We start from the raw sequence: 17511 nt of genomic DNA on the forward strand, positions 1-17511 counted from the left end.
CTTATTTTTGGAAATTATACTTAACTCCTTCCCATCAGATTTGGAGGTTATTTTTGATCACTTGTGTAGGATCAAGATATACTAAATTAGTTTGGGGTATCCCTTGCCTAGATATTGTCCGATTGTACCATTTTTGTTGCTTGTATCATAATCTAGTCGGAGGCACAATATTTGTCCAAGAACCAAACATTGGCTATAAACAGGCCCTCTCAATGCGTTGCAGGAGGATAAATGAATGACATGTTCGGAGACTGTATCCCAAAAAAACTGAGTCATTACGCTAATTTGAGAAATTTGGGGCTTTCCAATATATCTGCTGAACAAGATAACAAGGGCAGCTGGTTAATTACTATATTACAATGTGTTGCCATTGAAGTCTATGCAATTAATATCTGTGCTTCCAATGGGGACACTGCTCAATTTTGATCATCCCCACTACCAAATTAGCACTTCTTACCCCCTTGGGCCTTATCATCGGTTGAGGAGATTTCAACTTACCAATGAACCCAATTATTGACAGAGATTCAGCTTCCAAATTCTGACCCCAAAATCGCACAAAGCCATGCACTAGTTCTGCTCCGCCTTACGTCTTCAGGACACCTGGAGGATTCCCATTCCCTCGGGTTGTGATTTTCCTTTTTTTTTCCAACTCCATCAGAGTTACTCAAGAACTGAGTATCTTTTAGCCGACTCCTCTCTTTTACAGAATCAGTTGTCTTCGTCAATTGAATCCATATATATTTCAGATCATGCAGCCATAACTATTTCTCTCCTAAGCGCCCCATCTCGTCTAAAAATCAAGGTATGGATTTGAATAATGAAATCATCGACGATCCATTTCAGCAACAGTATTTAGCCCATGAGATCGATCTTTTCTTACAGGAGAACTCAGGTTTGGTCTCCTACTCCATAACCCTCTGGGATGCCTTAAAATGCATAATTAATGGGTACATTATCAAACGTATGGCATGAAAGAATAAAGAGATAAACTGCTCTGTTGGTTCTCGATCTAAAGAAATTGATAACTAAGAAAATCTCTTTAGAAAATTCAGATATCTAAATAAAGGGCTTATCAAGGTCCTTTACCAATAAAGGAACTTAAAATATTATTCCATTACCCCAGCACAGGGGCAGGTATTCGGCAGCCATATATTTCTGGGATTGGACTTCATGCGCCTTAGATACGGGACAGATGCAACTTATTTTCCTATGTTACTTGTTGGATGAACTATAACTCACTTATTAATTGGAAAAGTAGGTATAAGTAAATAATTACTTGAGCTGGGGGCATAATATTCGTCCATTTTCATCCTTTATGATTTTTTGGCCAATTTTCTACATAAATAAACATATTTACATACTATGTTGTGTCACTGTTTTAAATAGGGACTTTCTTTGTAACTGGGTCAACGTATTAGAAGACTCATAGACATGGGCTCAACTGTGCTCAACTTTGAATGAATAGCATTAATAATGGATCTGATTAGATATAGATAATATAACCCATCTTGCGGCTCTATCATTTTTTCGGCCAACACTGGCGCTTATCATTTCTTAATTAAGGGCGCTTTTATTTGGTATAAGGACTTTTTCCACATCTTTAGGAGAACCTGCCTAAGACATACTGCATAGCTCGTTACTGTCCAAACATCTTATACCTTGGAAGTTTATCAATCTCTTCACAACTGTATTGCATATTCACAGTTGATTATTTGGTCTAGGTGGTGACTTTTGTATCTTACACATGGGCACTGTGTCTTTTTCACTCTTTAAATCTTTTCTCACTGGGCATTAAAAAATGTTGTGGTGACATCTGGAAACACACTACTGGGTGTGATGGAATGATTTTAACAATTTTCAGAATTTAAATTGCTTCAATAAATGGACTGCTTTAAATTCATGTCTTATCTTTTTATGCATCATCAGCCTTGTAAAAGTCCCAGTGTAGGAACTAAACACGTGTAGGCAGAAGGAGCTACACATTCAACACATTTGTAGCTTTTATAAAAAGATGTAACCATAGTGGTGAGATTGTATGTATTCTTATGTGAAACCATTCAATAAGTAAAAAGCTTTTTCTACTACGACACTCAGAAGTTTCTGGTTTTGTGAATGTACAATTGAGATGTCATAATAAATATTTAGAAATCTTTTATGACTTGTATCTAGACCAACACACCTGATATTGCATACTTCTCCAGTATTGGGGTATCTTTCATAGATTCACATGCCTGAATCATTCCCCGTCGTGTAGGAGTCCCACGGTACATGAAAATAGAAATATATATACATATGGAAACTACATCATAGGTAACCTAGAACCAGGAAGTAAAGTAGCCAGAAAACAAAAGGAAAAAATCCTCGACTTTCATGACTCGTCCAAGTCATTATATATAGTCCAAACTACAGCTAATCAGGCGACAGCACCACCCAGAATGTTCTCCTCAGAGGCTCAGGCTCTCAGAATTTCTACCGCACATCGTGTGAAGGGAGTCTCCCTGAGCTCTGCTCAGTATTTCTCTGGTTTCTTCAGAAATTCTTCATTTTATGATGTCTTCTTCAAAGAAATCTCTCTTTCGACCTTGTGAATCTTGTGGGAAGGTCAGGCTGTTTTCAGAAGATCCCACAAGAAGTGCATTTACTGCTTGTATCCTGACCACCAGGTGAGAGACTGCAAGATCTGCAGAACCTTCCCACAAAAGACTCTGAGGGACAGAGAAGGGCGCCTACTTCTGTGGCTACAGAAGATTAAAGATCAGGACAATCCTTTATCTGAAGTTGGGAGTATTGCCTCTGTCCAGACTACTTCCTCTAGGAAGAGGTCAGCTGACACGGATTTATCTTCTCCTGGGGCTAAGGTGTCGAAAAAACAGCACACTTCTATGAGTGCTGAGCTGCCTTCTACTTCAAAAAAGGCTCCGCCACCTTCTAAGAGTAAAACTCTTCCTTCTACGCCCCGAGAAAGACTGTGAAGTCTCAGGCTTCAAAACAAGTTTCTGACAGAGATTTACCTCAGAAACGGGGTCTCTCGTCGACGAGCTCGACGATGATGTCTTCGTCGACGAAGCCTACCGTCGGCGTGACTACGACGTCGACTACTACTTTCTCATCGCCGAAGCCGCAGATTCTAATGTTGTCGGCATCATCGCCGTCGGCGCTGGAATCCGTCTCCGTGAAGTCAGTCTCGTTGACGAAGGAGGTGAGATCTACCAGCGACGACGAAAATGAAAAGAGCCTCGTCGACGGCTACCTCATCGACGGCCGCCTCGTCGACAGCCACCTCATCGTCGAGGTTTGTCTCATTGACGATCACTTCATCGTCGTCCGCCTCATCGACGATTGCCTCGTCGACGCTACAACTGTCTTTATGCACGGCTCTACAGGTTTGGTCTTCGTCTACGCCAACAACATCGTCTGCATCGTCTACGGCACCGTCTACACAGTTGCCTCCGACGACAGCAACGCTTTCTTTGATACAAAGACGTGGGGCTTCCTTGGAGGTTCTCTCTCCAATTCACACCTCTCCCTCTAAGGTTCCTCTTGTGTTACCTGAACAGTTGCTGGATTATGAGGAGGATGATGAAGAATCGGATGAGGGTGATAGCTTTCGTACTGCCAGGAGCCCTTCCGAACTCTTCATTAAATATCAGGATGTGGATCAAGAAGAGGATTTCTGCCAGGAGACTGTTCCTTCAGCTCCAGATTCAATTCCTATGGCCCAAATGCCTTTGACTCTTCTAAATAATCTGCAATACATGTTGGACGATTATTATCGCCGTTTCCCTCCATCTGAATCGGCTTCTTCTATACCACCTACACCTGTTCCTCAATCTTCATCAGGATTGAGGTTGCCCAGACCACATTCTCCGGTACCTTTGCATCACTCACAGGGCGCTCACACCACGGATGACAATAGGGAGGAAGGTGAACTGGATGACAGATCACTCATGACAGAGTGGGATGACTACCAGATACAAACTCCGGCTGACTCTCCTCCAGTTGACATCGGAGGTTTTCATCTTCTCATGGAGAGGGCAACACAACGGTTCCTCCTTCCTATGGAAACAAAGAGGGATGATTGTTTCCTTTATGATTTTAAAGATCAGCCGAGGAAGCAGATACGGTCGATTCCTATTATTGACTTTATTTGGCAGGAAGGACTAAAGTTCATGAAAGCTCCTGCTTCTATTCCTGCGGTCTTGCCCCACCTCGAGAAGAAATACAAGGCACCAGACAATTTGCCAGCATGTCTGATAGGTCAGCCAAAGGCAGATTCCGTTATCGCCCAAGCAGCTCAACGTCGAGCGCGGAATCCCTCTTCTCCACTGTCAGCTCCTCCTGAACGGGATCGGAAACGTCTGGACGTTATTGGAAAGAAAGTTTCGACCATGGCAGCAACAACCATCCGTGCAGCTAATTCACTGGCCATCTTAGGTTGATATGATAGACAGATGTGGTCGGACATTCCTCCCTACATCGACATGTTGTCTGAGCCCTCTAAGTCTGAGGCGCTAAAAATCCTTCAGGAGGGTGAATGAATCTCGGCTGAGATTATTGATTCGGCTGTGGATGTTGCGTCTACAGGTTTTCGACTACTGGCAGGTGCCGCAGTCCTGCGGCGACAGGGCTGGCTAAAAGCAACATCATTTTGCCAGGAGGTTCAGGCTAAATTAATTGACATGCCTTTTGACGGCGAGTCTCTTTTTGGTCAGCATATGGATGAGGCCCTTCAGGCCATTATAAAGGATACCGAGACAGCAAGATCTCTCGGTACTCTTCAGTTTCGGAAACCGCCTTTTCGTGGCGCTAGAGGCCGTGGATCCTTCTCTGGTCGAGGAGGCTATAATCAGCAAAGACAATATCAGTCCTATCAGAGTAACCAACGTTACTCATCTCAGCGTCAACAATCCTTCAGGCAACAACCAACTACCTCTTACTCACAAAACAGAAGAAAGTCTTCTTACCGCAGACGTGATACGTCTAAAAAGCAGTAACAACTGCCACCTGCCCTACCGCTTACCCCTTTAAAAGTTGGAGGAAGAATCTCCCGTTTTTACTCAAACTGGTCAGCTATAACAACAGACAAATGGGTCTTGGACATTGTGGCCAGAGGTCATGTTCTAGAATTTGTAAAACTTCTTCCGAATACACCTCCAGCTCACCTCACAGAGCTTTTATCCCAAATAAATTTGATGTTACAAAAGGGAGCGATCAAGGTAGTTCCTCAGTTGCAAAGAGGAACCGGTTTCTATTCCAGATTTTTTCTAATAAGAAAGAAATCGGGAGAATGGCGCCCCATTTTAGATCATCGCTCCCTCAACAAATATCTAAAAAAGTTATCCTTTCGGATGCTGACTCTTCAAGAAATTCTTCAACTCCTCACGGCGGGGAATTACATGACCACCCTCGACCTCCAAGACATTTATTTTCATGTACCAATTCTCCCCAGACACAGAAAGTTCTTGAGGTTCAGAGTGGCTGGCAGGGACTTCCAGTTCAAAGTCCTTCCTTTTGGACTACGTTCCGCGCCCTGTGTCTTTACCAAGGTCTTAGCACCGGTGGCAGCTCACCTTCGACTGGAGGGAATTCAAATCTTTCCTTATTTAGACAATTGCCTTATCAAGGCGAATGCCCATACTCAGAGATGTCGGTCTCTTTTCTAATCTCTGGGCCTCTCTGTCAATTTCGACAAGTCTCACCTTGACCCGTCACAAAGGAGAACGTTCTTGGGAGCCAACATTGACACTCTGCTGACACAAGCCTGTGTCTCAAACGAAAGGCAACTGAAAGTTTGCAATCTTGCCCAACTGTTGCGATCAAGAAAGTACGTTTCAGTCCGGCAGTTCAAGTCACTTCTGGGGATGCTGTCTTCCTGCATTCCCCTGGTCCCCAACTGCCGTCTCAAGATGAGACCTCTGCAAGTGGAGCTCAACAAACAGTGGTTGCAGGTTTCGGGATCCTTCGACGATCACATCCACATCAATTCTCGGATTTGGGAAGACTTACACTGGTGGACTTGCACAAAGAACGTGACAGCAGGCTGCTCATTTCTAGTGGAAGCTCCAAGTTTCGTCATCACCACGGACGCCTCCCTTGAAGGATGGGGAGCGCATCTGCAAGGGTTCACCGTCAGCGGCAAATGAGATGCTCAACAACGGACTTGGCATATCAACCTTTTAGAGTTGTTAGCTATCTTCCTGGCCCTAAAGTCTTTTCGCGCCATCATTCTCGGAGCATCGGTGTTGATCCGAACGGACAACACGACAAGTATGCATTACTTGAACAAACAAGGAGGGAAAAGATCCGTTTTACTGTCTCAGCAAGCCCAGCAAATTTGGGATTGGGCGATCCGACATCGGATAAGTCTAACAGCAATCAATGTCCTGGGAGTTTCCAACGTCCTCGCAGATTCCCTCAGCAGGTCAACAGTTTCCAATCACGAGTGGGAGCTCCATCAACCAACTTTGGATCGTATTTTTCAGAAGTGGGGTCGACCGGATCTGGACTTGTTGGCGACCAGTCAGAACCGCAAATGCCCATTCTTCGCAAGCTGGCTTCCCCACAAGGGATCGTGCGGGAATGCGTTTTCGTTGAACTGGTCGCGGACTTATGCCTACGCTTTTCCATCGATACCGTTGGTTTCCAGGGTTCTCTGGAAAATGAAGAAAGAACCTTGTCACCTAATACTCATAGCTCCCAGGTGGCCTCGCCAATTCTGGTTCACCGAACTTCTCCTTCTCTCCGAATGCGATCCCATTCAGTTGCAACCAATACCGAACTTTCTATCCATTCAGAAGGGACAGATCTGCCACCCGGATCCTGCATCTCTGCGCTTAGCGGCCTGGCGCCTGAGCACCTTGAATTAGCTCGCTTAAACATTCCTTCAGACTGTAGGGAAGTCTTGGCCAATGCTAGAGAGCCTTCCACAATAAAGACATACAGGCTCAAATGGAAACGATTTTGCCTGTGGTGTCAAGCTGCCAACATTCATCCACTCCATGCAAAACCGGAACAAATTTTGCCTTTCTTTTTACATTTGGAAAGATCAGGCCTTTCCCATTCTACTCTTAAAATATTTTTTGCGGCTATTTCAAGATTTTGACAGGATGGTTCCAACTCTCTGTACTCCTCTAGGGTAATTCAGCAGCATGTGTCCTCCCATTCGCCGTCCACCTCCATCCTGGAATCTTAATGTTGTGCTCTCACAACTCATGCGAAACCCCTTTGAACCTATTCATAGGACAGATTTTAAGTTTCTTTCATGGAAAGTGACTCTGCTGTTGGCTCTCACGTCAGCTAGGCGGGTCAGTGATATTCAAGCCGTCACTATTAAACCGCCTTTCCTTCAATTCACTAAGGACTCGGTAGTGCTACGCACTAACCCCATTTTTATGCCTAAAGTACCTTCGGACTTCCATCTCAACGAACCAGTCATTTTAAAGACTTTCTTTCCTAATCCTCAATCACCTGCGGAAAGGGCTTTACATACTCTTGATGTCAAGAGGTGTCTCAAATTTTATTTACAGAGGACATATTCAATACTGAAATCTGATCAGCTATTTATAGATTATGGAAAGATGCGTACAGGACACCCAATATCAAAACAGTCCATTGCTCGTTAGATTTCTGCAGCAATTTATTTCTGTCATCAGCATGCAGGCAGACCATTACAGACAAGTCCAAGAGCACATTCTACTAGAGCAATCTCTTCCTTTTCTGCTCTCTTTGCTGGTGTGCCTATTCATCAAATCTGCAGAGCTGCTATGTGGTCCTGCGGGCACACCTTTACCAAGCACTACTGTCTGGAAGCTGCCAGCGATGCCGACACGTCTGTGGGATAGGCGGTTCTCCGTAATCTTTTTAAATAAGGTGAGCCTCTGTTCTTCCCTGCTCCTCTTGCTATTTTATGACATACAGATCTTCTATGATTGTTGGTGTATATATATGTGTGTATATGTGTATATATATATATATATATCTATGTATAGAAATATCTATATTTGCGATTACATATTGCCTGTGATATGCATATGCTTATGTTGTGATTATAATATCACTAGTATTGTTATGGAGTTGCTGCTCTCTACTCTGATTCAGGCATGTGAATCTATGAAAGATACCCCAATACTGGAGAAGAACAAAAGTTACTTACCTGTAATCTGCGGTTCTCCAGTATTGGTATCTTTCACAGATTCACATACAACCCACCCACCTCCCCTCAGAGGCTCTTCTATGCTCTTTTCACTCTGGATCACACTTGTGTTAGAAAACGGAGAGCCTGAGCCTCTGAGGAGAACATTCTGGGTGGTGCTGTCGCCTGATTGGCTGTAGTTTGGACTATATATAATGACTTAGACGAGTCATGAAAGTTGAGGATTTTATCCTTTTGATTTCTGGCTACTTTACTTCCTGGTTCTAGGTTACCTATGATATGGTTTCTATATGTATATATATTACTATTTTTATGTACCCTGGGACTCCCACTCCGACGAAGGGGAATGATTCAGGCATGTGAATCTATGAAAGATACCAATACTGGAGAACCACAGATTAAAGGTAAGTAACTTTTGTTCTTCATAAAAGTGCTCCACTATTTTTCGTTGTCTATAAGTAAAAGGACACACCTTTGGGGTCATGCTTTGAAAGGGAAAAAACTTCTCTATCTCAATAGGGCCGGCAAATCCATTGTGGCATATCTGAAATTAAAAAACAATAGATCCATCATCACTAGCATTAAAGTTCCCAATTGAAATCTCAAAACAAATTCTGATGACATTTTGAAAGTCTTTCGTGATTTTTTACGAGATACTATATACACCCTCTCGTCGAACCACTAAAGCATTGTGCTTAAAAATTCTTACATTGATTCCTCAAACAATCATTTCAGATAGTGATAGATCACTCCTTAATAAATCCTTGAGAAGGCAAAGATCACTTAGATCTTAAAATCATTCGGCCAATATCTCTCATTAATATGGAGGGCAAGAGCTATGCTAAGATAATGGCTTCCCATCTGGAAACAGTTATCACTAAAATTATACACACTTCTCAGGCAGGCTTTCTCAAGGGCAGACTGGGCAGTGGCAACATCTGGGCATTTTGTCATATTATTGAAAGTGCTAGCCTTTCTGATTCCCTCTCAGAGGTGATAGCCCTAGAGGCTGAAAAAGCATTTGACAAAGTCACTGGGTCATACATGGAATCAACGCTGCACTGGTGTGGTCTGGGTGATTCTTTCATAAAAATGACCATGTCAATTAACGCAAATCCGAGTGCTTGCTTTAAATTTAATGGATCTCTTTCAGCTCTCTTTTCCCTAAACAGGGCACAAGTCAAGGTTGTCTATTATCCCCTTTACTATTTCTTATTTCAATCGATCCTCTTATTCACCTCCTCAACTCCCCCAATATTAAGGGCTTCTCTTTTCGGGTTGATTGTTTTTAAACTGCAGCTTATGTGGATGACATTCTGATCTTTTTGGAGAAAATTGACCTAGCAATCCCTGCTATCATAAATATTAGCCTTTCCTTCTCGTCAATGGCAGGATACTCCTTAAATAAGTATAAAACTGAAGTACTACCTCTCAATTTGCTTTGTACGCCATCTTTCATCACTGACTCGGTTCTCCAATGGCAACCTAATTATATCAAGTATCTGGGTATTTAGTTTAATAATAAAGTCTCTGAATCAATCACTTTCAAGGAACAACAAACTATCCTCAAAATTACAAATCTTCTCTCATTATGGTCGCATAAGAACATATCTTGGTGGTGAAGATTAGAAACTTTCAAGATAATGGTGACACCATTAGTTAATTTTCTATCTAGTATGATGCCTATGTAACTTTCTCAATCCTTCTCTTCTATTGAAAAAGTTACTACAGAATTCTTCTGGTCTCAAAAGAAAGTGAGAACCTCCCTAAAAAAACTGTGTTTCACTAAACTGGAAGGTCGATGTAACTTCCCCAACTGGTACAACTTGTTTATCTTGTGTCTCAGTGAGCCAAATGGTTGTTACAACATTCTCCTGTATATCCTCCATGGCTCATTATGGAAGGAAATCTTTGTTTTCCTTTCAACACTCAAACCCTTCTCTCAATGGTTTACATTCCAGTCAAATACTCCAGACATATTTTACTTGATACCATCAATGCGCTTCACGCCATTGATAAAAATCTGACATGTCCTATCCATAAATTAAATCTCCTATCACTTTGGTATTGCAATTAAACAAAACCAACTGAAAAAGGTATTTGCTTCGTGTGCGATCTGTTTTCTAATGATGGCCCCTTATTGTTTCCAGCTCTTCAGCACAAGTTTGACCTTCCACATATACATTTTTATGATTTCCTAAAAATCAAAGTTAAACTCAACAATTTGGACCATCTAGTGCCCCTCTCTTTTCCTTCTGTCCTCAGAGCGTGGCAGGCTAAAGGACATATGGCTTTTAATATATATAAGTTCTTACAAAAACAGTCATCCAAGCTACCTTTCTCTGTTCACAAACTTTTTTTGGGGTGAAACATTGGGACAAGATATGTAATTTAGCTCTCTCTAATAATAAAATCGCTCTTTCGGTATACCAGACTAAACTCTTTGCTATCCCTTTTCTTTACTGGCCACTGGGTAAACTGCATAAGTTACAATTATCTTCCTCAAACCCCTGCTGATCCTGCAAAGAAGATTGCGGGTACTTGAAACACAAGTGTTTCAACTGTTATCTACTTGCACCCTTTAGGGAGCAAATAACAAAACAATTAAACCATATTTTCAAAATGAACCTCCACCTAGATTATCTTACAATAATATTAGGCCCTCATACAGCCTCTCTTAAGTCTGGACCTACATGAACTAGATCTTGCTCTGTTGGATCTCCTTTTAACAATTGCACTAAAAGTCATCATTCTGGATTCGAAATCATTTACTCTAGTATCTCATTAAACTTGGTGGGCCTAGATATCCCACCATTTAGAAGAAATTATGGGGAACTCTTGATCTTTTCCTCCAAGATCCCTGCTCTACTTCCCCTTTTGCTAGACCCTCTTAGTTTACATACTCTCTCCATACAAATAGCTTAAGAGAGACACTGTTCCTGGTTTCCCTCTTCCCTCCCTTCCCCTTACTTTTCTTGTTGTTTACCCTCTTTCTCCTTTCAATTCTTTCCCTTTTTGGTGGTCACTTTTAGTACATCAGCTAATCCTATATATATTAGAAATATCTATCTGTTGTGAATTTATAATGTTTTAATGCATATAAGATTCCTTGATAATGGCAACAAATACTGTACGGTTCTTCTTTACTACTTTTCTTCCTCTGTTAGAACATTGGAATGCTGGGAGCCCCATTGAAAACAATGAAGTGCTTCGGGTTTTAAATGGCCGGTAGAAGCCCGGAGCTCCAACATTCCAGTGTTGCCCCTCACAGCTTTTGTTGTGAACAAAGGCCTCACGGCGCCCGGGGGGATTTCAATCCCCTTGGACGCCGTGAGGCCTTGGTTTTATTTGTTAGAAGACTCTGCCCTCTAGTGGCGGAATGTTATATCAGCCTTATAGCCCACCATTTCTGTGCTATACCGGCATTAAAGTCCCACTCTCTTGTTAAAGGCCTTCGGCTTGGGCCTTTAACGCTAGAGTGGGCTTTCAATGGCCGGTATAGCCCGCTACATCTGGCTATAAGGCTATATCATATATGTTTACATGTCCATCTTTCTCTTCCACTCTTCTTATCATATTAATGTGAACCTAGAATTCTTTTTTCTTTACATCCTTTTGATATTGCTAATCCTTGCTTTTAAATGTATCTGATATTACAAGTTGCCTGTTTATCTCTATATTTTTTCTGTGTTATAATTCTGCCTTATACTCTTCAAATCTGAATAAAAATCATATTAATGTTTTTCAAACTACTGAAATTCACCAGTTATAGTTCTAAATAACTATAACTCATGTCCTAAAGTAACGATAACTTGCACTTTCTTCATGTAATGCTTCTAACTTCACATATTACATCAATCATGACTTGTTCTGTGACATCATTGATAAAATCACTGCCACATCTGAAACAACATAATTGATAACAAGCCTGTCAAAGGCGTGTGCACAAGTTAAAGTTACTTTAGATACTTATAACTGGTGAATTTCAGTGGTTTAGTTATTTTAAAACAGTATGTTTCACGTGACATTTTCACCTAAATATGACATCCCTTTAACCTTTCTTTTTATGCAGGAAGGTCATGAAACTCTTTGGTGAATTTCAAAATCCTTAATATGTACACTGAGGATATTTTATTTCTTATAATACATGGTTACACCACCACCCTTCCCTCAAACCACTTAAATCATTTGTTTGCTCTTTCATTTGAAAGATATAATATAGTAGCCGAAAGAATAAAAAGAATAAAAAGAAGAATAAAAGCAGAATCTTGTGTAAAATTATATGCAACCCTAAGCAGTCACTATTTTTTTGCAAAATTATATTTTAATTGGTTTAATGTAAGTCAGATTTAAAAAATGATGGGGTTCACAATGTGTAGATAGATGCAGAGATAGTCTATATTTCCTTTTATGATCTTTAGTGTGCAGAAAGTAAACATGTTCCCATAAATATTGCTTTTCAGCTCATCATTGTTCCCTTTGTGAAAAAAAACAGAAGAATGAAAAGCCAGTTTGTGTTGCCTTGTTTAAACTGCAGCTCTGATTATGCTCCATTACCTGCCTTTAACCCTGGGTGCTTGGTCTGGCAGAAGTTATTATGTTGTCACAAATCAACTGTAGTAACTTATTACAGTTGAGCAGCAATGTCATCTGGTGACTAGTCACAAGTCACCTGTAATAAGGAAATTAGAGATGACAAGAATATCATGCTCTTGTGCATTATATATAAATAAGTGCAAGGACCCAACATTTTTCTTAGGAGCCTGGTTGTGCTGCAATTATAGGAGGGCAAGGTTTCCTAGGCCTCATTCCACCTCAAATCTATTTCTTCCACTAACTTACACTTCCTGTCTCCTCACTCATGTAGGTTCTCTTTCATCCATCCTTTCTTCATTCATCAGTGTTTTCGTATCTTTCTCTTCCATACTCCCTTTTCTGCCTTTTTCTCCATCTTGCTCTGGTCCAAAGTCTGAAGATGGAAAGTAAATCTCGTTCTACAAAAATTACTTTTAGTGACTACCACTATCAACTACTGGCACAAATTAAGCACATACTATTACACACTGACTCTATGAACATGAAGGCACCTCATAAAATATTTATTCACTGTTGGTCATTGATGTGGACTCCCAAGACAGTCTGGTAACTTGCAATTCAAATTATTTTTTTCACAATTTCGCATTTCTTTTTTAAGCAGTCATTGTATGCATAGTGAGATTAGTATAGCACAATCTCTACCACTTATCAGACGAGAGTCTCTATTTAATTTGCCAAGGCCTGTCATAGAACTCCACCAATCTCAATCCAGATTATATCATTCCTTAGGTTGCACATACACTGGCCCGAGAAGACAAATCTGAATAAATCACATATAGGTGTCATAGCACTCTAGGCTTGAAGGCATCTCACAAAATATTTATCAGGTATGGTAACTAATGTGGTCCCAGTACACTCAGGCTCTATTTTCAGACACTGATTCAGATTTACTACAATTTTGCATCAGGGTTGGGTCACTTTTGAGGCACAGCCTTGACACAAATTTTTTTGGGGCATTTACTAAGCCACGCAAACCCACTTTGTGTGTCTTTGCGTGGTTTAGTAAATACAGAGTAATACAAGGCAGCGCATAGCACTGCCTTCTGTTACTTTTGTTTGAGTAGGCATTACATGGGTGGAGCATGGGCGTTCCCATGCATCCTCCCATGTATTCTGATGCAAACCTAGGTTTACAAAGAATTGTAAACCTCGGTTTGGGCCAAAAAGGTGTGCCTACCCATCAGAGGTGTAACAAGGAGAAATATCTTAATTTCTTCTCATTCCTTCATCTTCCTGCAGCACATATAGAAAGATGAATATGCCTCTTTGGATTGGTATCCCTTCCTGCACAAAAACAATCCTGCCCGTTACGCAGGCAACCTTCCACTATGGTGCAACACACAGTGCGCCATCGCAAGGAGAAAGCAGAAATGTTCCATATCATGGTAAATGTGGAGCATTTCTGCTGTCTCCCTTTCATGCAACGCAGCTCAGCACAGCAAATTACCTTGCTGCCCGTAATAATACTAAATATGCCCTAAACAAAGTCTAAACAAATAGTTGCGATTTATTATGCGTAGGTTGTAAATGACAGTCAATATTATCACAACAGTGACACACAGACACTTGGCCTAGAGAAGCTTGATGTGAACTTAAGAGTGGTTTATTGTCTGTATTTCTGTCTCTCCCACACAGAACAAAATGTGGCAACGTGATGCAGCCCTCCGTAAAGGATAACAGTGGTAGCCACGGTTCTCCTGTCAGTGACACCCTCCATGGGATCTTCTTCAGCTGCAACACCGAGTTCAACACGGGCCAGCCCCCGCAGGACTCACCCTATGGCCGCATCCGCTTCCAGGTCCCAGCCTCACTGCTCTTCAACACCAACAGCAACCTTTACTTCGCTGACCTGTACTGCATGTACACAGCTTATCACTATGTTGTTCTCGTCTTGGCACCCAAGGGTTCCTCAGGCGACCTCTTCTGCAGAGAGCGCCTACCTCAGCTGGACATCTCTGCCAACCGCTTCCTGACTTGCTCAGTGGAGAATGGTGAGCTGGTCTACCGCCACGCCCAGGATGTCTTGTTGGAGGTGATCTACACAGAACCTGTGGACCTAGCTCTGGGTGAGCTTGGCGAGATCAGTGGGCATCAGCTCATGAGCCTGTCCACAGCCAATGCTAAGAAGGACCCCAGCTGCAAGGCCTGCAACATCAGTGTCGGGCGCTAGGGAGTAGAGGCTATGCCCATGGAGAGGATGCAACCCAACATGTACAAACCATTCTGGGAAAGGACAGGAGCGATGGGGCAAATGAACCAGAAAGATTCCTGTAAACAGGAATAAGGACTATGATGCAGATGCAGACATGGAATGTTTTCAATGACTAATGGGTGATTTGTGTAAAATTTGTGTCTGATAGTCAGATGAACTGCCGTCAAGTTGGCTTTTTAGCCAACTGCACTTTGTATTCTTTAACTTGTTCTTTTGATATTTTCATTCTAAGTATGGCCATAGAGGTCCCAGCATACAAAGCGATGTTGGCTCTTTTATTTAATATTTTGGCATTTGATATGGCACAGATATAGCTCCAAAGAGCAGTTTAATACTTTAACAGAGAACATTATTTTTGGAGCAGAAGTATCTCCATCCTGGTCAATATGGCCTGTCAGGAGTTTATTTAAGGGAGAATTACCGAAATTAGAATGAGACGGGAAGTAGGTGGGATCAGTTCGTTGAGTCAGTAATAGGCAACACATTATACAGCTGGTTTTAACATATTGGCATTACATTACAAAGGCCTATAAATCGAGGCACATATACCGGCAAGGTACTGCATTTTGTTTCTTGAAGAGGTGGCATTGGAAACCTGAAATGTCAACCTCCTCTTTAGAACCCACAAGCTGGGAAGACACTGTACGAGGAGACCTTGAAATACATTATATCCAATAAATCTCAAACGAAGTCCTTTTAAAAGGCAAGACCTGTATAAACTATTTTCATATGACCTGGGGCCACTTGACCGCTAGGCATATGGTTGTACCTGTCACGTTTAAGCAAACCTTACTCTACCTTTGGACAGCACATCATGTTCATGATGTTCTGCAGACTGACCCCTGCTTTACCCTATCGGGCATTAATGTTGAGTCAGCAAAAAACCCGTGGATATGCCACATAGCATCAATGGTTGCTGAGACCTTCTACCAGTGCAACTGACCCTTCCAGCCTGGCTTTTTCCTTAGCCTACTGCCAAGTTTCGGTGAGCTATGCTTCCTTCCAAGGAGTATTAGGTTCTCTATGTGGTGCATTTTGCAGCTATAAACAATTACCAACTCTTGGGTACTCTGGAAGACAAAGGAGGTCAATTTATTTAATTATAGGGTGAACTTTGGCACTCTGGTATCCAAGATTGGTCTTATCCTTAAATACAACCAGCCATCTGGAACAGGGTCTGCAGTTTAGAGCCATATTGATTAGATCCAGCCGAGCCACACAGGCGAGGGTGGCTAAGGTGTTGGCTGCTAGGGGTAAACCCTTATTTCAGGAGGGAGGAAGTATGTGGATAGCCAATGGCTGTAACGTGCCCTACCTGTTCCCATTATGATTCCTTTACCTGCCACGTGTGATCACATCACTTGGTATGGAACACTTTCCAAAGTTTCACCCTAGTTCATCGCATCTCTTTACATTTCTCTGATCGAATCCTTTACTGGACTCTCTCACCCCCCCTGCCCGACACCAAAGTCTCTAGTGTCACTATAGGTGTGTGCCTGGACTTTCTGTGGTTAAGAATAGGGGGGCGGCAATCCCACAGGCAAAGGAATAGAGGCTAGCGGTAATGACAAATCAGGGGCGCTCTGGGAGTTTCTTAATTTAGGAGACAGGCATTAGCTTCTTGTCTGGATAAATCTCAGGTCGGATTTTTGTGTTTCTTTCTGGTGGGGGATAAGGGAGAGCACATAATGATAAAAAGCGTTGCTGAAAAGTTTATGGCATTATTGGTCCAGCAGTTACAGCTTTGAAAGTTCAAACTATATGTGGTTTTACCTGTAAACCAGCCATTTCTTCGACCACTTGATGCCCGAAATAAGATGAACTGTCTTGTTGGGTAACCCTTGGGAGAGGATACAATTAGTATTCAAAGGCTGGCAGGAACACAATGGATGTGAAACCTTCTGCACGATGACTGTGAGTGATGTGCAATGCTTGTGTCACTGTGAAGAACAAACACTCTTTCTCTGCTCCTGTCCTTTATAGTGTTTTTTTGTGCTCGTGCCTGTGTCCTAGTGTCTATGCATGCCCTCATGGAGGGAGAAAGCGGTGCCAGCTCTTTCCCGCTGGCACACGTCCACACACACACACCCTTGAACACACAGAAAGATACTTGGTCTGCTGTTTTTAAGAATTGTACAAGAAGTGTTTTTGCGCTTCTTATGTAACAAATATACTTTTGAAAAATAATGGCTCGGTCTGTTTTTTTATTTCGTGTATTACTTCTTGGCAAAGGCAGAAGGGTAGGTTCTCAGTTTGGTGACGAAAAGGACAACATACTTCTTTTTATCCAAGGTCAAGATCTACCTTACCAGCAGTCAGATCTGATGATACACTTCTCACCTTTCATTTCATTTTGTGGCACCTTCATCTCCAGACTCTGTGCCTGAGAACACAAACCTGACACAAATAATTGGCTTGTTTTCTATCCTGAATATGAATGGTACTAGGTGAAGTACTTTATTAATAAGTACGTGGTTATGGTGACCATAATAACTTTAATAATTGTTTTCGGGAATCTCTAATGGTGTGAGCACTAGTCCTCAGATGTGTA

At 41.9% G+C, this 17511-nt stretch overlaps 1 protein-coding gene across 4 annotated transcripts in view; it reads left to right on the forward strand.

The window, feature by feature from the left end:
* Positions 1–17144, forward strand: part of PHYHIP (phytanoyl-CoA 2-hydroxylase interacting protein) — a 335593-nt gene extending 318449 nt beyond the window's left edge. For all 4 annotated transcript variants that reach the window (XM_085633782.1, XM_085633784.1, XM_085633785.1 and 1 more), the window contains exon 5: positions 14384–17144. In XM_085633782.1, the coding sequence (XP_085489908.1) occupies positions 14384–14918 (535 nt within the window). In that variant the 3' untranslated portion in view covers positions 14919–17144. The remainder of the gene's footprint in view (positions 1–14383) is intronic.
* Positions 17145–17511: the final 367 nt, after the last annotated feature.

The sequence above is a fragment of the Triturus cristatus genome, chromosome 11, assembly GCF_964204655.1.
Source record: "Triturus cristatus chromosome 11, aTriCri1.1, whole genome shotgun sequence".
Lineage (NCBI taxonomy): Eukaryota > Metazoa > Chordata > Amphibia > Caudata > Salamandridae > Triturus > Triturus cristatus.